General features: G+C 34.2%; 1 protein-coding gene across 1 annotated transcript in view; it reads left to right on the top strand.

Moving 5' to 3' along the window:
- Positions 1 to 9,975: 9,975 nt before the first annotated feature.
- LOC135209959 (WD repeat-containing protein 18-like) overlaps positions 9,976 to 25,407 on the top strand; it is a 64,626-nt gene continuing 49,194 nt past the window's right edge. Inside the window, 3 exon segments of the mRNA XM_064242685.1 lie at positions 9,976 to 10,140; positions 22,090 to 22,173; positions 22,498 to 22,576. Of these exon segments, the coding sequence (XP_064098755.1) occupies positions 22,111 to 22,173; positions 22,498 to 22,576 (142 nt within the window). The 5' untranslated portion in view covers positions 9,976 to 10,140; positions 22,090 to 22,110.

The raw sequence follows: 25,407 nt of genomic DNA on the forward strand, positions 1-25,407 counted from the left end.
TGAATATTGGCCAGTACTCAGAGAAATCTCTGAGCCCGAGAAATGGATGATAGAACAATAGGAAAAACTATATAATAATAATTAATAATATAATAATATATAATATAATAATAAATATAATATAATATAATATACCATTACGGTACTTGTGATGCATGCCAAGGGCTTGGTAAATGTGATGAAAGTAATATATATATAAATATTATGTATATATATTATATATATATATATATATATATATTATATATATATATATATATATATATATATATATAATATTACTTTTTGATAACCTCGTGCCAGCAAAAGAAACCGGCTAATTGCTGTTTAAATGATTTTTTCAGGAATGAATCGTGCAATACGGCAGGAAGAGTCTGGGCAAAGGATCTGAAGCAGACGAGAAACGAGAGAACCCGATGACAACTTGAAACCCTCAGAAGAGAAGGGGACGGCAAAAGTCTAAGACGTTATACCCGGCTCGGAAAACCGCAGATTCTGGGGCTGAGTCTTATCAGCCAATTTCAGTCGATTCGTTTTTAGAATATTTGATGCAACAAATACCAGCGCTAAATAGTACACAATAAGCACAGCTGAAAGAAGGATTCAAGCAAGTGATGATGATATACATTATAAAATATTAATTTGTCTTTGGATGCTAAAACTAGGAGAAGTTAAAAATGTTTCTTGCATCTTTTCGAACTATAGGCCTATGAATGATTAACCTGACGATGTTTCGGCTGTCTCTTTTGGTCGCTTTACTCTTCATGTGTAAGAAGAGTGAAATATGGCATTGGACGTGAAATTTCCAGGGCGATTTGCTAAGTTACTCATAGGAATATCTTCGCGCTCATTTTTAGAGTCAATCAGATATATTATCCCAGAGGTTATCCGTTAAATATGGACGCTAGAAAAAAATATGGCGAATGAACTACGGAAAGAGCGCCGACTAATAGTACATTAATGTAGATTTAGGTAAAACTGATCATTACTCAGCAGGGACATGTGAATGTTTTGTTTTAATATATATATATATATATATATATATATATATATATATATATATATATATATATGTATGAATTTATGTATATATACGCGAATACCACAGGAAAATGATAGTCAGGAATCCAAGCGCTTTCGTCTTTACTAAGACATTGTCAAGGAACGAATGAAATACAGTTGGAGAGAAAGTTATCAGGTAAACAACAAGATCAAGAAAACCAGATTGTTAATTGTCAAAAGGGTAAAAATTAAAGAGATAATCCAGGATTATCGGATATCACACAGTCACAAACCTAAACATAGATTTAACCCTAATAGAAACTACAAAGTATCCTTACAGTCCAAAACATGTAAAAACTGAATATATTAATTTTGTTGCTTACAACTTTTTTCATTATGAAGACATCAAGTTTAAATAAACCAAGAAAAAGACTTGAATTTAGAACATTTCCATTATTTGACTTGATGAAACAAGATTCAATGATATTCCTTTTAACTGTCATTACATGGGATTAAGGCTCTTGCTTGACGCCAGATAATAGGATGATCTAAATCTCTCATATGTACGAATAATGCATTCGATATTTGCCCAGTTTTCACAGAATATTGGTGCTGTTTGAGCATTGGTTTTGAGACTTTATCACACTTTTTGCAAGGAATTTCATATATGCAGCCTGGAAGATCTTTGGGAGAATTTTTTATGACCAAACTCTTGACATTAATATTACTGAAAACAACATTTATGTTAAAAAGCTTTAAAATTCTAGGAATATCTAAAAACCTTTCATCATAGGGTAATTTTAGAATGTTATGCTTACTAAATTCAAGTTTGTCATTAGTTAAATAAAATGTTTTTCTAGCTCTTTTCCATGCCACATCTACAAAAGTTCTTGGGTATTTTAGTTTCAATGCAATATCATAAATAGTTTTAATCTCAGCGTCAATAAACTGCGGGCTACAGACACGTAAAGCCCTTAGGAACATCCCAGAAAAAACAGAGAATTTAACATTTTGATGGTGATTGGAGTAGTAATGAACAAGAGGCAATGTTAGTTGATTTCCGAAAGACTGAAAAGGTGAAATTTCTATCTTTTCTATGGACAGTTACATCAAGAAAATTCAAATTACAATTTCTTTCTTCCTCTACAGAAAATTTTATAGAAGTAACTAAATTATTGAGATTATTAAGGAATTCCTGGAGATTTTCGTGAACTGGCCAAATACAGAAAATATCATCCACATACCTAAACCATATAACTTTTTGGGGCAAAATTCTTGGTAAGAGTTTTGTCTAAAAAAATTCCATGTAAATATTGCTAAGGACAGGAGATAAGGGATTACCCATAGCCATGACAAACTTTTGTACAAAAAAAATCCCCATTAAAACAAAATTTACTATCTTTGATACATAGCCTTATGAGACTAATGAGGTTTGCTACACTCAAGGGAATATAATGGCGTTCTAATTCACCCAACAAATATTCAAGTAAATCATCTACAGGCACTTTTGTAAATAAAAAGACAACATCAAAACTAACCATTTTAAAATCAAAATTCAAATTTAAACTATTCAATTTGTTTATAAAATCAACATTGTTTTTAACATTCGTGTTAGAACTGTTTACTACCAAAGGTGTAAGAATTTTTACAAGCCATTTAGATAAATTATATGTAACTGAGCCCACTGAACTGATGATTGGTCTGATAGGGTTATTGATTTTGTGTGTCTTAACTAAACCATACATATAAGGTAGGGAGGCGCATTGCGGTGCAAACTGTTTAATTAAATGGTCCAAGCCCTTCAAAATGGATTTAATTTGTTTATTAAAATGGGAGTTCACTGTCTGTGTAGGATCAGACCTCCGTTTCGTATAAGTATCAGTATCATTTAGCAATGCCATTATTTTACTTACATAGTCACTTTTATTGCGCCTATTAACTGGAGTCAAGCAAGAGCCTTAATCCCATGTAATGACGCAGTTAAAAGGAATATCATTGAATCTTGTATCATCAAGTCAAGTAATGGAAATGTTCTAAATTTAAGTCTTTTTCTTGGTTTATTTAAACTTGATGTCTTCATAATGAAAAAAGTTGTAAGCAACAAAATTAATATATTCAGTTTTTACTTGTTTTGGACTGTACGGATACTTTGTAGTTTCTATTAGGGTTAAATCTATGTTTAGGTTTGTGACCGTGTGATATCCGATAATCCTGGATTATCTCTTTGATTTTTTACCCTTTTGGCAATTAACCATCTGGTTTTCTTGATCTTGTTGTTTACCTGATAACTTTCTCTCCTAACTATATTTCCCTTCGTTCCTTGACAATGTCTTAGTAAAGACGAAAGAGCTTGGATTTCTGACTATCATTTTCATGTGGTATTCGCTTATTTAATGAAGTCACGTGCATCTACTGTGAATTTTTAAGCATATATATATTAATATATATATATATATATAATATATATATATATATATATATATATAAAGATTAAAGGGTAGCACCGACGTTTCACAACAAGTATAATTTTCAAGGCTGTGATAAAAGAATAAATATTATAACTATAAAAAGCAATAAATTATACAATAAGCTCTTTAAAACCAAACTTACATAATGATAGATTCGTCATTGCTGGAGATACCAACCTAAATACATAGAAGGGAGAAGGAGGGCGACTAGAATGAGGGCAGGTGAAAAGCAAAGAAGCCGGTTACGACAGGAGAGAGAGGTGGAGGAGTTTTGGGCATTCAACAATGGTACTGTCTGTTTGATAGTTAGTGATTCCAGAATAGATAGTGCTAGCTCGGAAGAGGCCCTTCTAATAATTTTAGATCTATTATATTTAGTGTTGCTACCACATTTTTGGCATGCTCTCTTATATAGCGAAAATTTCGGGATTACTTAATTTATTGCCTGTTCGATAGCTGACGCCTCTGTGGGAGTCGGCGCCTATCTTGAGAAGTCTTTGGGTGCAGCCCACGTACGTTCCTCGAGAACACCGAGGACAATCGTATTTATATATCACCCCAGACGTCATAAGGTCGCTTAAACGGTCTTTAGTATTGAATAGATCCAATCTTCAGAGGATTCTTTGCTCCATAATGTCTTGAAATAATCTGAAAAAGCGTTTGGTTAAAAGTTTTATCATGCAAAAATGGAACTCTGGCATAGATTTGAAGTTTGGAAACGGTTGGAATTTTGTACTTTGGCATGAAGTGGTTGTTTAAAATTTTCCGCTCATATTGAAAAAAACAGCTTAGATGGAAAAAAGTTGTTAGTGAAAAACTTGTGTAAAAATTAAATGTTCCTCCAAATACTTGTGTTAAAAAAATCTGATTCTCGTGGGACCGAAACATCTAAAAAGGATAACTTGTTATCCTGCTCAACTTCAATACTGAATTTTATATTTGGATGTCTACTGTTAGCGAAATCGATGAAAGTTTCAGCATCAGAACGAGATCTAAACAAAGTAAAAGTATTCTTTTGTAGAATGAGGGGTAAATATTAAGAGGGCAGCTGTCCAGCAGCTGCTCCTCGAAGTGACAAAAATGTTTGTGAACATGGGGCCCAGAGGAGAACCCATCGCCATACCATCAACTTGTTTAAAAGCAGTGTTATTAAATATGTTGTTCAGGATTTTAAGCCAGAACCAAGGAAAAGTAATATCCCTCTATAAATAATTGCTAGCATTTTCGAGTTGCTCCTCTGAACTGAAAGCCTCTGTTCTCCCTAAATCATCTCTACTCCCATTGGCTGCCTAGATTTACTTTCCACAGGTTTCCTGAATGAGGGAGGGGCCTGTCCTGGCCGAGATTTTAAAAGGATGGGGCCACAGCAGCTCTTTCTCAGAACTTTCACAGATCCTGCAAACTCCACTTTACCCCTTTTGCTCCCCTGCTTCCTTTTGGGGCTCCCAAGTGTTGTTATACTGTCCACAGTGCACAGACATATCAGCAGATGAGAAGACAACCAGACCCAGGATTTCCAGATGTAACTTTTAGTGCAGTCAGTAAATCGTTTTTGCCACTTGTCTGTATTTCATTTCATTCTCCCAAGGCGACTTTCCCCTCTTCTTTGCTCAGCTTCTCACTCCCCAATTTTGGTTCAGTGCTGTGATTAATTTCCCTTGTGATGCTAGTAATGATATTAAACATCCCCCTAGTTCATAGTATTACTTCCTGCATAAGTTCCCATTCATTTTATGCCCCCTTTGAGCAAGCTTTAATAGGTAATGTTAAGAGCATGTAGTGTGTAATCCCACATGTCCCTCACCTTAGTACTGTTGCTAGAATGCAATCTCTTTGCAGAAAAATGCTGTTAACATATATGAAAATATATTAATTTCGAGGTAGAACTAATTGGATATTAAAGGACATTGGTAGCCTAATGCATGTATATGAATCACGGGGATGTGATAGAAATTCATATATTATATATATATATATATATATATATAATATTATAAAAAATTATATATTTATTTAAATTTTATATAATTAATTATATAATTATATAAATATAGTATATATATAATATATATATAATCTATATATTATTATATTATATATAATATATTATATATATATATATATATATATCTATATATATAATATATATATTCTATATAATTATATAAATTATAGATATATATAAAATATATAAATTAATTATATAATATTAATATTATTATTAATTAATAATATTATTATAATAATAATATTATATATTCTTATTATATATATATATAATAATATTATTAATTATAGTATGAATATTAATATTTAATATCTTTTAATAATATTATATATTTATATTTATATATCTGATTATATATATATAATATATATATATATATATATATATGATATATATATATTATATAACTATATTTATATACTATAATATATATATATATATATATTATGTTACTAAAGTAATCATATAATATCTATATATATAATATATAGTATATAGATAATATATAATATATAATAATAAATATATTATATTATATATTATATATAATATATATAATATATATATATATATATATATATATATATCTATATCTATATATATTATAGCCCAAAACAATCAGCAAGGAGGGCCACTCGGCACAGTCACACTAAGTAGAAGGCAGGCAGGAACACACAGGAATTTGACATTATGGCATTTATTCCGACGTTTCGCAATACATTATTACACCCTCAAGGAATTCTACAATAGATGTAAGTAAAAATATTTTAAAAACCTTTTAAAATTATAAAATTTAAAAAAACAATAGTTAATTCTATGAGTCAATTTAAAAGGAGGCCATATTTAAAACACACAATAAGTTAGAACACAAGTTACATAAATCAAAAACAACTATGAAATTTGACATTAATATACAAGGACTTATTTTGAAAAATTAACAATAATAATAAATAAATAGATAAATAAATAAAGGAAGAAAGGAGCTAACCTGCCCTAGCAAAGTCAAGAGTAAAACTAAAAGCAGAAACGAAAAGTAAATAATAACAGGCGTTAAGATCAACAACAATGTCAAGATAAAAAAAAGCTGAACAGCTGAGGACTGGGTATTTAAAACCGGAACTAGTTTTATTTTCAACGTCTCTAAAATAAATAGGTCTTTAGAGTTGTTGACCTGTCCAATTATAGAGAAATCTTTGTATTCTATGTTTGTTTTACATTGTAAAGAATGATTTCTTATATTAGATGCATCTGGGTTGGGCAGGCGATATCCCGTTCTGTGACTAACACCCTTATGAGAATCGACTCGTACCCCAAGAAGACGCTTCGTGGATCCCTCATAATTTCCCATATCACATCTGGGACAAGTATATTTATATACCACATTAGACGTCATCAAAGGGCAGAGTCGGTCTTTTACTCTGAAAAGGGAGCCAATTGTAAGGGTTTTTGGGGGAATCAAATTTACATCAAGGTCATTAAAATGTTCATTGATTATTTTAGTAAAGCGTGTACGGAAGTTGTCAGATTTTATGTATGGAAAGGATGCGTAGAATTTTTTTTCTTTGGAACGTTAAAATACTTTTTGCTGAGTAGTTTCTGTATGACCTTGTTAATGATCTTGGTAAGGAAACAGTTATCGTTAAAATATTTGTAGAGGAAGGTAATTTCGTTGTGGAAAAGTTGCTAGTCTGAAGTGAGTAATAGTGCCCGATGAATAAGTGTATAAACAGAATTTAACTTAAAGTTATAAAAACAAAAACTATAAAAATTGGAGCTCAGACCTGTAAATGTTTTCTTCCTAAATAATGAATTACTCAGAATAATATATTTAAGACAGGCTCTGTTTTTCCTCCGCCTGATGCTGCCCCCTCTTCTGCTCTCCTCCCTCAGACATATTACAGCACGGGGGACGTGACGTCCAGCATTGTTGCAGCCGCGCCGCCAGGGGAACACGGTGCAGTTTCATCACAGCCCACAAGACGTTCCAACAGAATAGCAAACAGGAATTCGAACAACAACAACGGAATTACATAGTTGGGCTGTTGAGCGCTTCCTTCATTTGCGTTCGTCATTGTGGAATAATTGTCCTGTTCAGAAGTTTACTTCGACGGATTTTTAAATTCATAATGTTCACTGACTAAAGATGAACCTAGTACAAGGTTCGAAAGCTCTGATTATTAAAGACTTTATACTTCACATGCGATATTATTGTGGACCTGCAATCATATTAGCGAATGTTGGGCCAAGAGGGGAGCCCATAGCCATCCTTTCTACTTGCCTATACAATTTCCCGTTAAAAACAATAGCCGTGTCCAGCACGGCCAATTCTAAAAAAGTTTTAAAAGCAACACGATTGATATTACAAAACTTGGAATCGGGATCAGGAAATAACGTATTTAAAATAATACTAATAGTTTCTTTGACAGGTACGTTAGTGAAAAGGGACTCAACACCAAGGCTGGCCATGGGTCTTTGAGGTAAAATTAAACCTTTAAATTTGTTAGAGTTTTGCAGAGTATATTTATTCTTAGAGGTTCCAACAAGGGGACAAGGTACTTAGCTAGTTGTAATTAGGAGTTTTGTATGAGGCCAAGATAGGCCGAAGGGGAACATATTGGGCTTATGAATTTTTGGAAGCCCGTAAAGAATACCATAGGACGACCCAGTGCAAAAAAGCTCCTATTAAGTGACTTCGTTGATGACGCGATCGTTCTTCAGGATCCGAAGAATCTATTTATTTTATCCTCAGTATTAAAGATATTCTGGTAATCGGGAGTACCAATCTCTTGAAACTTAGTATGATCATTTAAAATCTCTTCCATTTTATTAACATAGTCTACTCTATTGAGGATAACAGTTCCCCTTCCTTTATCTGGCCTCAAAATAATAATATCGTCTCTTTTTGAGAGAGTTTTTAGGAGATCAAGATCAGCTTTCTTAAAAAAAGATGCCCATTGAGTTCTGAGTTTCAGGAAAGTATTTCGTGATAAACAAGCTAACTCATTTTGTAAACGGCTGTGATTGGCGCCCAGTGGAAGACAAGAGTAATATATTAATATATACAACGTATCGACGATGTGGACAATATGGAGCACGTAAAACGAATAAAAATAGTTAAGCAGATTAAATACCTAGGAGTGACAATCAACAACACGAAAGACTGCTTCAGAGAACAGATAAAAAGGGCCCAAATTAAAGCAACGCAGATGACAAATATAGCTAAAACTGTCATTAATAAAGCTGTAGCAGGGTAAATATAGGAAAATAGTATTCGAAAGGATTAGCGATGCCATCCTTCATGTATGCCAAAGAAGTCATGAAACTTGAGAAGAAAACCATAAATTAATCACAAAAAGTAGACAATCAAGTATACAGAACAATTTTGAAAGCACCAAGTTATACAGCAAGTTCTGCATTAAGATCTGAAATAGGGGCCTCTTCCTGCCACTCGAGAGATATGAAGCATATAAACTTCTATCTGAAACATACACTTGAAAGTGGTGGAAATAGGCTTCTATATGAGATAACCATGGATCAGTATGAAAACAAGAAACCCCCCCTGGATAATGCAAGTAAAAGAATATATGAAAGAACTAAACATAAACTTAAGTAAAATTGAAGCAGTTAAAGTTAAACAGTTAAAAGAAATAATAAACAACTGGGACAGAAAAACATGGCAGAAAGAAATCAATGGAATAACAACATTAAGAATCTACAGTAAATATAAAGAGAACATAAGAGAAGAAATCTGGTATGACAACACTAAAAAAACAATGCTGATCATTATGGTCATACTATGTATACATTAGGATTAAATGATAGAAATAGGATAAAGGGAGAAGATGCAAAATATTTGTGCTGTGAGGAAAAAAATGAAAATTTAGAACATTTTTTTACTTTTCTGCCCGTGCATACAATGAGATTAGAAATAGATAGCTATAGTTTTGTGCAGCAGCCATATCAGGAAAATAAAGAGGAATTAATTGCTAATGCAGGCAGGTACCCTGAGTTTTTTTAGGGGGGAGGGTCGTTTTTTCCAAAACTGGACCTTTTCTTCTACATGTCATTGCATATGCCCTTCTGCCCGATTAGATGTTATTCAAGGTACTGGCTTTGGTTGACAGAACTTTACTTATAATGTTGAAAGTTTGCACTGAAATTCAACATTATTTCTTCAGTTTTATAGATTGATTAATTTATTATGCTAACAATAACATGTATATTACTTTATTTATTGTTATGTTATATACTTTGACTTAACAAAAAACTAATTATTTATTACTTTGTTAGTACAGTTCAATGAAAAGGATAGTCACAAAAAATATGAACTTCCAGAAATTTTGGGGTGGAAGTCGTTCGACCAACACCTCCACCCCTCCAGCGACCTCCCCCTCGGTACAGGCCTGTAATATACTCTTATTTGTAGATCTACTGAGGGGGAAGTGGAAAGCAGGAAAGAATTTCTAAAAGAATTGTGGTATTACAGAGAGAAGAAACTCAAACAATCACAAAGGAAGAATAAAAAAAGCAAGGGAGCCGTTTCCAAGGCATTTTCCACCTACTACTACTACTACCACCACTACCACTCGTTCAGTCGTTCTGTAATGTGTCAAATTGCGGCGTTCATTAAAAACTTAGGTAAATCAACATAATCAGGAAGAAGTGAGTATAGAATGTGTTTGTTTACGATGAAAAAATGCATTTGCGTCTTTGCTATATAAGTAATACATAGTAGACTTAAATAGAGAGCATGCTATCATGCTCTACTAGCCTACCTAGTAGAGAGCATGCTATCATGCTGGTACTTAGGTACTACCTACCCTAGTAGCTACTAATTCTACTATAGAGAACATGCCATCATGCTGGAGCTATAGAGAGCACGCTATCATGCTCGCTTTGTAAGGCCTCTAGGTAGATCTAGGGTACTTATCCGCGGCGGCCTAGACTATGGCAGTTGCAGTTTTTCAATGCAGTTTTAGGGTACCTCCTGAAACAAGAATTTTAAGTACTATTATTTATTCGGACGACTGTAATTAATCCCCAGGGGCCAGTACTAAACACGGCAAAATACATAAGACACCCCAATCCCTTGTGGATGTCGTATCTGCGGTTACGTTCTTTGCAGTCTGTGCGGACTGCTTCTGTAGAAATACCGGCCTCTAGCCCATGCCGCATGTCTTAGCTACCTACAAGAGCTACCCTGTGATCCTAGTTTAGGCAAATCAACGAGTTAAACTAACGTCGTAATTAAGGTCTAGGGGGAAACATCAGTACAGGCCAACCCTCATCACGGTGGACGGGTCTTTATTCACTCGATATTTAATTGGTTTGGAAACATGAATACAATGCAACTCTAAGCATACCATTTAAAAGACTGAAGTTTCGTCAACATATTGTGATATATGAAAGCCCCATACGAACTAAAATAAGATGTGAGCTCTTCGTAAAATATGTTTTCAAGGCAGTTTGAAATCCAATATGGCGGCTACGTTTTTCATGGACGGTTTCTCATCAGTGACGGACACCATCTTTCCCCAGCCTTCCCAGCACTCATTTGAACAATGTTAGCGTATCTATGTAACGTTTATTGATCTTACTCAAGATTGCAGTTGTAATCAGCCCAATAAAACAACATTTTGTTGCCTATATTAGTGAAAGTATGAAACTTGTTATTCCCGGGGTTATGGTTGGAACTGAATTCATTCTTACCTTGTAATCGGCGGTTTTTATCCTTACTGCCACCACAACTGAAACTCCACAGTGCTTATTTGATTGTTTAATTATACACATTTTGGTCCTCAGTTGCAGTCCCAATTGCACTTTAAAAAACCCGTTGCTGTTCCTGGTTTCTAAGCGCGCGCGCCATAAACACAACTTACAAACAGCAGACGACGACAAAACGACGAAACTGCAAAGTTTTAGTCCCTAAACTGTTTACTTTACTCGTTATTTAGTTTAAATTTACATTGTTATTTAAAAATTTTGATTTAATTCATGTATATATCCCTTTTTTGCAACCAAATTACCCCCGAAAAAATTACAGATATTTCTAACGTAGATAAAATCAAATGTTCTAACGTTTTCGTACATCTGGCTGCCGAAAACCATAGAGGAACGAATACGGAAAAAGTGCTAGAGGAACGACTACGTTTTTTTTTTTTTTTTGCTTTTTTGTTTTTGCTAGCACTTTTCATTGATTTCAGTCTTTATTAGTATTTTGAATTTCTTAAATAATCGTATGCCAGAAATAAATGTAACCTTTAATGTTTGCATGCTTTAATGTTTGCATGCTAAGAATGGCAAAATCATCGTTGCCACATTAGTGGAGGCTTCACACATACGCCGTTCCATTATCCTGTTAAGCGTCCGCCCCTGATGAGCTCGCTGCTAACGTACCGTCACGCTTTTTTTTGTAATCAGGGATCATAGCACTGATGATAGTTTTTCAAAGTTAATATTGATTTTTATGCTTGTTATTCATACTGTAATTAACTGTTGGAAATTCTCTCTCTCTCTCTCTCTCTCGGAGTCCAGTCACTCGGCAAAGAAAAGTCAATCTTCACTTCCCGCCAATTGGAAGAAAAGTTTGTATCATCACTGGAGGATTCAGAACTAGAGCTCTCATCAATCAAATAGGTTATAATATCACACTCCTCATCTAGTATTTGATTGATCTCACCTAAAGAAAATATGCCTCCTCTGGGACATTCATTGTGAAAGACGAGAAATCCAATTTGTCTCGATAAACGCCCGAAGCGTATTGAAAGAAAACCAACAGGGACAGGCAGTTTTCTAGCATAAGCGACCACCAGGAAAGAGTTGCCAGGCTGGAAATAAGTTTCCCATGTGCTGAGAGTGTTACCAAATGATGTTCCTACACTTTCTATGCGAGTAAACGTATTATTACGGGGCTGACGACTTGACAAGCACAGTTAAAGTCTTGAACGTAATATCCCGTTGAAGGCGCTACCGAGTAGATCGCGGTAAACGTGGGTGACGCTTAACAGGTTATAAACTGTTTCCATGAATTCTAGTTGTCATAGTAATGCAATAATGATAAAATTGCTTTAATATTTATGTATATATACTTCCAATACATAGCCTAATTTCACCAATTTCAACGTTTTGTGTGTAGTCTTATACCCAGTTTGGAGGGTCAACACATACCGAATGGCAACAGAGAGAGAGAGAGAGAGAGAGAGAGAGAAAGGAAGCGGAGGAACGAAGAAGAAAAGGGATGGGGGGGGGGGGGTGGGGGGGGGGGGGAGAGGGGTAGGTGGAGCTTTATACGCGTGTTCGTATCCATTTCTGCATAATGGAGTTTTTGTCTCTTGGTACAAGGACAAGTGTCGTTATTCTTTACGATTAGTGATTCACGATACCCTTATAAATTACGGCATGGGTGTAATGCACTATAGCAAAATCTCGTTCTGTTAAGAGTGTTCGTTACAGAAATAGGTATTGCCCAAAAACCTGCTTGCACTGTCTCTGAAACCCATAATAGATATGCTGTTTAGTTGTTCAATCAAGTTTTTATAACCAACGTTATTTTTTTTACAAGGCTAGCTATTGAATAAATTTTTATTTTTCTCAGTCAAAACATATGCCCCCTCAATGCTAACTTTCCTTCTTTTCAAACGGACTTTCTGGTCATTGCAAATTCGGCCCCATAATTTCTTATGGTGCGAAAACAGACAAGAGCCCATGGACCGAAAACGATTGCGTCACACTACGGCGATAATCCAGCAGTAAAACATCTTCATATATCCAAAAAAGTAAATAATAAAGATAATATATGCGCATTACGATTATAACAATTACATGTATAGCTGATAACAATCTGCATGAATAACTGGTAAACTGTTCTGCAATGACAGTTGAGTATAGCAATTATTTACAATAGGTACGAAAGTCAAGATGTCGTGACCAGTCATAATACAGAACTGAAAGAACGTTCTAATTCAGAAAAAGAATTACTTAAATTTGAGTCAGAGTCGAGTTACTTTTTCAATAACGAATATTTTTCAAATTAATCATCATAAATATGTAAAATATTGATGTTTTACTACTTATTTAAAAATTAGCCAAGAGCACGCTTCTCGTCATCTTCTACCCCAACAGCTGTTTACGCCTGGCTTGTTGTTGATGAGAAATCGTGTTTCGATTGTTGGTGATAAAAGTGCTCCAGCGTCTGTGGGTACAAGTGGTGTGCGGATTTATCACAGGAAATGGTTAGTTTATTGACACAAGCTACTCCATAAACATCGAGATGGCGTCAATCTCGAAACATTTTTAGTTGTAAGTAAAAATTTCTAAAGCGTTTTGGTGAGATTTCCACTGCCGTGGGCGCCATTTCAGTACCCTCTGTTTAAATCTGTTTAAATCTTAAAATTGGCCTTAATTTCTAACTTTGGGGAAATACTTACTTCGAAAGGAGAGTAGAGGTCTTTAGCTCCGTTTCTCACCAACAACAAGTCGCGACTGATGCCCATCTCGGGTGTCAGGACGCGTTATAATGTACTTTTTTCGAGGGTGGCTTGCACTGATGGTAGCTGGCCTGCGTGGCCTGCCTGTTTGATGTTTTTACCCTAGGTTTATTTATGATCATCAATATGAGTTTTCATTAGGTAGGGTAATGCACCGCTGTGCAGACAGGCGGACACTGTACAGCAGCGTGGACACTTTCTCAAACAGTAACTTTAGCACTTCCAGTATCCTGAATTAGATGCCACTCAAAACCCAACCAGCGTAGAAACAACAGCGAGACCTGTACTTTCCTCTCGAAATAGGGTAAACAATCATGGATGATCCATTGTCATCACGCTGGCCGGGTCTTATTCACTCTATATTTAATTGGTGAAACAAGAATACAATTACAACTTTAAGCATACTACCATTCAAAAGATTGAAGTTTCGTCAACATAATGTGATATATGAAAGATCCATACGAACTAAAATAAGCATGTGACGCTCTTCGTAAAATATGTTTTCAAGGCAGTTTTGAAATCCAATATGGCGGCAATCGTAAGGCTGGCCGGTCTAGCCACGGACAATCCACCATCTTTCCCAGCCTTCCCAGCACTCATTTGAACAATGTTAGCGTATCTATGAAACGTTTATTGATCTTACTCAAGATTGCAGTTGTAATCAGCACAATGAAACAACATTTTGTTGTCTATATTAGTGAAAGTATGAAACTTTATATTCCCCAGGTCATGGTTTGAACTGAATTCATTTTTACCTTGTAATCGGTGGTTTTTTCCTTACTGCCATCACAACTGAAACTCCGCAGTGCTTATTTGATTGTAAGTATACACATTTTGGTCTTAATTCACTTCACATTGCACTTGAACCATGTTGCTGTTCCTGGTTCCTAAGTACTCACTCCACAAACACAGTTACGAGCAGCAGACGACAACACTGATTAGGGGTGCAAAGCTTTATTCCTTTAATTGTTTACTTTACTCATTATTTAGTTTAACTTTATTTCAAAATGTTTATTTAATTCATGTCTATTATCCCTTTTTTGCAACCAAACTAACCTTGAAAAATCACAAATATTTCGGATATATACTTACGAGCAGACGACACGAGGAAAAATGACTCATCGTTGCCAATCTAGTAGAGCATCACACATACGCCAATGCATTTACAAACAGTTTCCATGAATTCTAGTTGTCATACTAATGCAGTAATGATAAAATTGCTGTAATATGTATATATACTACAAATAGATACGCTAATGTCACTTATTTCCCCGGTTTTGTGTAATTCTCATACCCAGTTTGGAGGGTAAACACATACCAATTGACAACACTGATAAACAATTGAAGAGTGCAAAACGCCACAAAGAATGCCGTAGTCCCCTTCGATAAGCGCTGGTTAGAGGTCGGGGTTTCGATTGTTGTGATGAAAGTGCCCTAGCGTCTATGGGTACAAGTGGTGTGCGGATTTAGCTCAGGAAATGGGAAGTTTATTGACACAAGCAAGTCCTCAAACATCGAGATGGCGTCAATCTTCTAAAAATTTTGAGTTGTAAGTAAAAATTTCGAAAGCGTTTTGGTGAAGTTTGCACTCCGTTGGCCACCCTTTTCATTACCCTCTGTTTAAATCTTAAAATATGGCCTTAATTTCTAACTTTGGAGAAAATACTTACTTCGGAAGGAGAGTAGAGGTCTTTAGCTCCCTCTCTCACCAACAATAACTTGTGACTGATGACCATCTCCGGTGTCAGGACGCGTTATAAGTACTTTTTCAGTGTGTTGAGCCAGTCCATGCAGTTGTTTACCCTACTAAGAGTTTTCTTTCAAGTCATAAAATAATGCCATAATTTCCGGTTAAACACAAGTTAATGAAAGTCTAGCCATGCGTGGTGCAAACTTACCTCAATGACACCTCCATGACGCTTTCAAAATTCTATTTATAACACCTTACATGTAGAAGATCTGGCTGCCAGACGTACAAAATTATTTCTGGCGTGAATAAAATCACGCATTTTAAGTTGAATTCAGTGAATTAAGAACTAAATGTGTAAAATTACAATCAAATAAGCACTGTGGAATTTCATTTGTGATGGCAGTAAGGATAAAACCACCGATGACCAGTGAAAATGCATTTCAGTTCAAAACATGATCGTAGGAATAAGATGTCTCATACTTTCACTAATATAAGCAACAAAATGTTGTTTTATTGTACTGATTACAACTGCAATATTGAGTAAAAAAGTAATAAACGTTACATAGATATGCTAAACGTTACATAGATATGCAAATAATTGTTCAAATGAGCGCTGGGAAGGACGTCCCCACCAGTGTATGCCTGGTGTCCGCGAGACTATACCATGCCATATTGGATTAAAAAACTGCCTTGAAAACATATTTTACGAAGACCTCACAAGCTTATTTTAGTTCATATGGCGGTTTCATATAGTATCTCATTTTATTGACAAAACTTTTATCTTTTGAATGGCATGCTTAAATATTGAACTGTATTTTTGTTTCACCGATTTAATATGAAGTGAAAAGTGGATAATTAGTCTGTGCAGGTGCCCACACAGTGATGCATTACTCTATAGCTAGATTTTGATGCAATGATGAATTTTGTTGACATTTTCAATGGAAATACCAGGTTAAGGGGGCCGGCCGGCTAATGCCAATTTTTAAAGACAGGACTTTGACATTCATACCACTTAATAAGGTGACTTGGGACATCTACAAACCGCATATGATTTTTGTCTCTGACCTTTGGTTTTGTGACGCCAGGGCAATTTATCCTGAAAATACCATTTTTTCAAACTTCTATCTCCTCCCGCCCTTGATATTTAATTATTAAGACCTGGGATTACTACCATCTATAGATCTGATGTAGACCTCCAATCAAGTGAGTTTTTTTTATCTAAAAGTCTTTTTTTTTTTTTTTTTTGCTAGATATGAATTTTTCATTATGGTAAAAAAATAAACCTTATAAATCACGGGTTTGATTCTTGGCCATTCCATTGAGGAGTGAGAGATGTGGTTCGGAAGTCACGTAAAGCCGTTGGTCCCGTTGCTGAATAACCACTGGTTCCATGCAACATAAAAATACCATACAAACAAACAAACAAATAAAAATTGGAAAAAAGGGCTTTATTTGATTGTTCTATAATGTCTTTCTAAGTTATATACCAAATTTCAATGCTATAGCTTTAAAACTAAGTGAGAAGATAGAATTTGAAGGTCAATAAGTATAGTTTTGAGATACGGGCGTTCAAAGTTTTCCTTTGTATTTTATAAAGACAGTGTTAATAAATAATGATTATGAATGTATATTTCTTTTTTGGGTATTAACAAACCAAAACTATGTTATTTATAATAATTTAATCATAAATGATGATCCCTTTGCTCATATATTGTAGCCTGGGGCACTGCATCAGCCAAGACGGGGCACTCCTTCCTACACAACTCTCTCTCTCTCTCCCCTTCACTAACTTGGCTTGCTACAGTGAATTTTCTTCTTCTGTATGTTAGCGAGATGTTTTCCTTGTATTTTCCTCTTTGGCATGATGAAATTCTTGCCGAAATAAAGATAAACAAACGTTAAAGCAAGAGAATGTCAGGCGAAACTCGAATGTGTACTCTCTTTTTACAAAGACAATGTTGATAAATCATGATTATTATAAATTTCATATTCCTTTTTGGGTATTACTAAACAAAAACTGTTATTTATCATAAGTGAAGATCCCTTTGCTCAAAGACCGTAGCCTGGGGCACCGTGCGACGTGTGCATCAGGCAAGACGGGGGCCGTTCCTTACTACGCACCCCTCCCTCTCTCTCTTCACTAACTACGCTAATATTGCGTATATTATGATATTCTGTAATCCTATTAGAGTGAATTTTCTTCGTCTGTATGTTAGCGAGATGTTTTGCTTGTCTTTTCCTCATTGGCATGATGAAATTCTTGGCAAAACAAAGATAAACATACGTAAAAGCAAGCGAATGTCGGAGGTGAAACTCGGACGTGCACACTACATGAGATTTGTGCTTGCACTGAAAGGTGGTAAGCTAACTCCCTTCTCTTCTGAGACTTATGGAATCTCTACAGATGCCATTGCTCACAATTTCATTGACAATAATTATCAAAATTTATGATAACAGAAGAAATATTGCAGTTTCTTGTACTGATCAATGATTTTGGCTTATTGAGTTATGTTTACTAATTACCCTGTAACTACGAAAGAAAGAGGAATTTTAACGAAATATTTTGTATATGTACTTATTCTCCATTGCCATACGAAGCTCCATTAATTTTTTCATGACTGCATTTTTTGCCCTATACCCCCATATATATATATATATAGTATAAGGGTACTGGGCGGCCCCCTTAATTCACTAGCCTAGGCAATACCTCCATCGGATAGAAGTGAGTTGATAAAAATGTGGCTCCTCAGAGGGGAAACTGGTTTTTTTGTGATAACTGAAAATTATTGGTAAAATAAGACCTACAAATGCATACATTGATAGGCTAGGTACGTATAGGGTAAAATATCGGATAGCCACCTGGCAACCACCTATACTGTTGAGCTACCACCTTCCCAAATAATAATTAGCACTTCCTGTAAACTAAGATAGACATAAGTCATGAGCCAGTGTCCGTGGAAGCAACACCTGTAGACCTCCACTTTCCTCTTGAAGTAAGTTTTTTCTCCCAAGTAAGAAATTAAGGCCATAAATTCTGATTAAACAGAGGTTAATGAAGTCTAGCCATGCGCACTGCTAACTTACCTCCATGATGCTTTAGAAATTTTTACTTAAAACACCTTACATACAGAAGATTGATGCCATCTCTATGTTGGGGAGTCGCTTGTGTAAACAAACTTCCATTTCCTGTGCTAAATCTGCAGAACACTTGTAGCCATAGACGCTGGTACACTTTCTTTACAACGATCTTAAACGATGATGGTGTTCAACTCGTGACCGGGGAAACCTGGTGATTTTTCAGGAAGAAGAAGAAGAAGAAGAGTGCACTAGATAACATTTAAAATAATTAGTTAAACACCAGAATAAGGTTATGAATTGCATAAATTTATTATGTATTCATGATAATTAATTTGAAAATATTTGTTATAAAAGTAACCAGATTCCTGACACAAATTTCAGTGGTTTTGCTGTGAACATTAGTTATGGTGTATTTTGGCAGTTTCCTATTTTTTTCTTATTAGTAATATAGGTATATTGCATACAGTGTAATATATATTACATACTTAATGTAAGTTTTGTATATAACTACCATGCAACTTACAACCTGCTCGACATATGACCTCTCGTACTTACAACCTTACTTCTGACAGTTGACCATTGACGTACTTGGCACTGCGCCATCTCGTGAGAGCTCTCATCACTCGAGCAGCATCAGTTTGAGTTACCCTGCCCTATCAGCACCATCATTTGGTATGAACTGTACTGTAGATTGAATTGCAAACCAATTTACGTAAGAATCGACTTCTGACATGCATGCAAGAACCTAACCCCATTGTAACTCGATACCTGATTGTACATAATATATATTACATAATTGATTAAAATATATTAGTAGAAGTGCATTATGGTAAAAAGATTGAAATAATGATTGTACATTACATTATAGTACTATTTAGGCACTTTTATATAGCAAAGGTTTGATATTATACCCTACCCAGTATGTTGGCCACTTTCTAAGGTTCGACTTACATCTATTCTGACTTACAACCAGTGGGTCGGAACCAAGCTTGGTTGTAAGTAGGATGGTACTTGTAATATAATATAGTGTTTTAAGTAATAATTTTGAAATTAGGACCTTTATTTCAGTCCTGTACTATGACGTTAAGACATCGTGGCTGTTGTACTAATTTAGATGAATTGTTGTACTTAACTTTCTTGCAGAAAATGGTGACTTAAATATGTACACAATATATATCTGAAAAGCATACCAGTTATTCATGCAGATTGTTATCAGCTATTCATGTAATTGTTATAATTGTAATGCTAACATATCTTTATTATTTACATTTTGGATATATGAAGATATGTGACGCAATTGCCTCCACTCCCAAAGCCACTTGTTCGTTTTCACACCATATATACTTAGAATGAGAATTTATGAATCTTCAATACTAGTGATATCTTGTTCCAATTATAAATTAACCTTTTGTCATGCATTGTACTTCACATTTATCACTGTTGCCAATTGGTATGTGTTTACCCTCCTAACCAGGTATAACTTACACAAAACTGTGGAAATAGGTGAAATTAGCATATCTATTTGTAGTATATATACATAAATATTAGAGCAATTTTATCATTATTGTATTACTATGACAACTAGAATTCATGGCAGCAATTTGTAAAGGCATTGGCATATGTGTGAAGCTCCACTAAATTGGCAAGGATGATTTGCCATTCCTAGCACACAAACTTAATATTAAAGGTTACATTTATTTCAGGCATACAATTATCAGAAATTAAAAAAAAAGTCAAAAATAGTAATATAGACTTAAATCTGTGAAATGTGCCAGCAAAAAAATACAAATTTTTTGTCATTAACAATTCACTAATGTGTCATCTGCTCGCCAATGTGTTTGGCAGCCAGATGTACAACAAGGCTAGAAAATTGTTCCCGCCACGGCTTCGCTGTGAACAAACTCGCATATTTCAAGTGGAATTTGGAGTGAATTAAGAACAAAATGTGTATAATTACAATCAAATAAGTACTGTGGAGTTTCAGTTGTGATGACATTAAGGATAAAACCACTGATTACAAGGTACAAATGCATTTCAGTTCAAAACATGACCCCGAAAATAAGACATCTCATACTTTCACTAGTATAGGCAACAAAATGTTGTTTTATTGTGCTGATTACTACTAGAATCTTGAGTAATATAATTAAACTTTACATATATATGCAAATATTGTTCAAATAAGCGCTGGGAAGGCTGGAAAGAACATGATGGCCACTCTGGACATTAATTGAGCAAACTCCGACGAGATGCCATATTGGATTTTAAAACTATCTTAAAAACATATTTTACGAAGATGTCACATGCTTATTTTAGTTCGTATGGTGGTTTCATATATCTCATTTTGTTGACAAAACTTCAATCTTTTGAATGGTATACTTAAAGATTTAATTGTTTTGTTGTTTCACCAATTATATATCGAGTGAAAAAAGTGGTCTTTCTCCGAATGAATGGTCACAATTTGGTCATTTACCCTAACCCGGTAAATGTAGAGAAGGCCATAGTACAAAGATATCCTTTAGTAATATAATTTTTTGGCTAAAGATTATAGAAAATGGTTCATATAATGCTTTACAGGTGAGGTAATCTGAGAAAATTACCAAGATGAGAAATTTGTTTCTTTTATGTTAGGATAAATGACCGAGCGGTGACATAGCGGCCACCTCTCCCAGAAAGCGGCCACTTCACAAAAAATGCTTGAATTATGCCATTATTTTGTAATTTAGGATAAAACACTTACTTTGAGAGGAGTTTAGAGGTCTCAGTGTGCTGCCAGAATGGGCCACATCTCTTGACTAATGCTCTTGGCAGCGAATTCCAGTACTTTTTCGGGAAGGTGGCTGCATTCTGGGATCGGTGGCTGCTATGTACAGCTTGGTCATTTACCCTATTACATTACCCCCTGAGTGGCTTGTAGTGAACATGATGGAAGCTATGCATGATGCTGTAGTTAGCACAGCTCCTCAGGGATTACTTTAAAATTGTGGACAAAACACAGTATGTAAATCTCTCATTATCTTAGTAATTTTCTCAGATCAGTCACCAGTAATGCATTATTTACACGCTTTACTATATTGTTTACCCAAAAGATTTAGTATATTGTTTAGCCAAAAGATTACATTCATAAAGGATATCTTCATGTGACCTTTTCCTTTACATTTACATATAACTTTTCTAACTTAATCTCATTTGTGGTGCTAGATCTTACCTTGTTTTACCTGAACCCTAAAGGTTTAGCTTCTGAATGCTTAGGAATGCCTATGATGTAGTGTATATGATAAGATTGTATAATTTGTGGTATTCCATTTCATATATACATAAGTCATTTGCATATAATCAGTTGCTTTCTTATGATTTCAGGTGTCAGGGGAAACTGATAAAATGGAGCCCTTACTGGATGGGGTTATTGTTGCATCACAGAATTCCGGTGCTGAGTGTCTGCAGGTGATTAGAAAATAAATACTGTACTATTCTTTTCCCTCTGTTGCCCTAGTCGTACAGAGGATTTATGTTAGAAATACAGTATAAGTTAGGCTATCTGATGATGCCTTCTTCATTGTCTTGGTTTTTCATGCTAAAGTAGATCTCAGTAGAGTTTGATCCAGAGGTGAATTAGGTTCAAATTTATCAAGATATGTAATTCATAAAAGGTTATATAGTACTTGACCTTTACAAGTGTTATTTCATAAATTAAAAAAGTATTCTAAGGTTTGGAATTTATTTTCTGGTTGAGATGTATGCCATTACCAATTTAGCCTTTTGTTTCAGGTATATGATGCTGGAACAGGAACACTTCTCAAAAGTTACAGAGGCACTGCATGTGCATATTCTACTCTTTGCGCATTAGGTGAGGCTTTTTCGTAGATGTATATTTGTTCATACTTAGAAAGATAAGATGAATCAATGGCCATCTTGGCAATGCTAGTTTAGAGTGGATTTCATCCCTAAGAACAGCAGTGGGTAGCCCAGTTGGTAGTCAGACAGAGTTGTGGTTCAGCAAGAAATAGTGTAGATGTTCTTTCACTCAGTTTTTATTTGAAACACAGGTATCAAGTTTCCATGAACATTACTATTGCTTTTATTTGTTTATTAGAGGAATTTGTTCTTCATAGTTAATTTTTGTTATATATATATATATATATATATATATATATATATATATATATATATATATATATATATATATATAATATAATATAATAGTATGTGTATATATATATATATCTATATATATATATATATATATAATATATATATATCATATATATATATATATGTATAACTGAATCACGAAAGTTAGGAACGTGATAAATCCATAAATAAAGATAAATGCCACGAAGGAAAAATAAACGAAGGAGGTCTGCAAGATCTTTCAACTTTAAAAGTCCTTTACTGAGCAGATACTGACATAAATACGAGAAAAGACAATACAAGAAGGTTCGTATAACTGACAGATAGGGATTATAAAGGGATTAGTACCTAGAATCCGACACACCTGGAAGATAAGAAACCTTCCCAAACAAGCATAAACAATGGGTGCAATTAAAGGTTTAAGACAATCATCTCAGATACAATTTCCAGACAATTAAAGGATTATAGGTGAAGCTTTCGAACTAATTGTAAACAAACATATCACATTCATGACAGACATACATTACAACAAAATTTAATAACTCTAAGGCAACTGATTTTTATTTAAATCAGTAATTATATCTTTGAGGTCATTCTTAAACATGTTACAGATACGTACAAGGGTCTAAATGAAAAAGGCCACGACTAACATTGAAATTACAATGAAAAGTAAGTTGTATTAAAGCAGATTCTAAAAGATTTCGTGATAAGACATCTCTTGACCATGCAATTACTGAACTATCAATCCAATTAATTCAGTGGTTGTTTTCACTTAATGAATGAATAATGCATTAGATTTTTGTCCAGTTTTTACAGAGTATTTATGCTGGCTTAGCCTTACTTCTAAGCCTTTGCTGGACTGTCCAAGATAGAATGAGGGACAATCCATACATGGAATTTTATATATTATGTTGTTGCTTTCCCTGGGGCCATTTTTTATTAACATTCTTTTTAGTGTGTTATTATAGGAAAAAACAAGGTTGACATTAAAAGCTTTTAACAATGGTTTAATGGTTTCAAATCCGTTAAAATAAGGCAAACTGAGAATGTTCTTAGAATTTTCTTTCTGTGTGTTATTTACAGTATAAAACTTTTTGTGGGCTTTATTATAACAAATGTCTAATATATGTGAAGGATAGCATAAATCTTTCCCTATTTTTCTTATGTATTCAATTTCTTGATCCAAATATTGTGGACTGACAATTCGCAATGCTCGTAAAAACATAGAGGAAAAAATTGATATTTTTATATTAAGATGGTGGCCTGAGAAGAAATGAACATAAGTTAAGTTGTTAGTCGGTTTCCTATAAAATACTGAATTTACATTGAAATGGTTCTTCATGTTATCAAAACATCTAAGAAAGGGAGGCAATTGTCTTTTTCTGATTCTAGAGTAAACTTAATCGATGGTACTTGGTTATTTAATTTAGAGAGTAAATCATTTACATCAATACCAACAGGAAGAACAGCTAAACAATCATCAACGTAACGATACCACTTTACAGGAATATGAATGATATTAGGTAAGTAGCGTTTTTCAAAGAATTCCATATACAGGTTTGAGTGCAAAGGTGATAAAGGATTTCCCATTGCCATGCCAAAAATTTGTTGATAAAATTCACCATTGAATGTAAACTTACAATCACAAACAACTTAACTTATGTTCATTTCTTCTAAGGCCACCATCTTAATATAAAAATATCAATTTTTTCCTCTATGTTTTTACGAGCATTGCGAATTGTCAGTCCACAATATTTGGATCAAGAAATTGAATACATAAGAAAAATAGGGAAAGATTTATGCTATTCTTCACATATATTAGACATTTGTTATAATAAAGCCCACAAAAAGTTTTATACTGTAAATAACACACAGAAAGAAAATTCTAAGAACATTCTCAGTTTGCCTTATTTTAACGGATTTGAAACCATTAAACCATTGTTAAAAGCTTTTAATGTCAACCTTGTTTTTTCCTATAATAACACACTAAAAAGAATGTTAATAAAAAATGGCCCCAGAGAAAGCAACAACATAATATATAAAATTCCATGTATGGATTGTCCCTCATTCTATCTCGGACAGTCCAGCAAAGGCTTAGAAGTAAGGCTTAGAAGTAAGGCTAAGCCATCATAAATACTCTGTAAAAACTGGGCAAAAATGTAATGCATTATTTATTCATTTAAGTGAAAACAACCATTGAATTAATTGGATTGACAGTTCAGTAATTGCACGGTCAAGAGATGTCCTATCACGAAATCTTTTAGAATCTGCTTTAATACAACTTACTTTTCATTGTAATTTCAATGTTAGTCGTGGCCTTTTTCATTTAGACCCTTGTATCTGTAACATGTTTAAGAATGACCTCAAAGATATAATTACCGACTTAAATAAAAATCAGTTGCCTTAGAGTTATTAAATTTTATTGTAATGTATGTCTGTCATGTTTTGTGAATATGGTTTTGTTTACCAGGTTCCGAATAGCTGTCACCTATAATCCTTTTTCTGGGCTCAGTTCGTGTCGCTGCGCGAAATAATCCTTTAATCCAT

Source organism: Macrobrachium nipponense, chromosome 39, assembly GCF_015104395.2.
Source record: "Macrobrachium nipponense isolate FS-2020 chromosome 39, ASM1510439v2, whole genome shotgun sequence".
NCBI lineage: Eukaryota > Metazoa > Arthropoda > Malacostraca > Decapoda > Palaemonidae > Macrobrachium > Macrobrachium nipponense.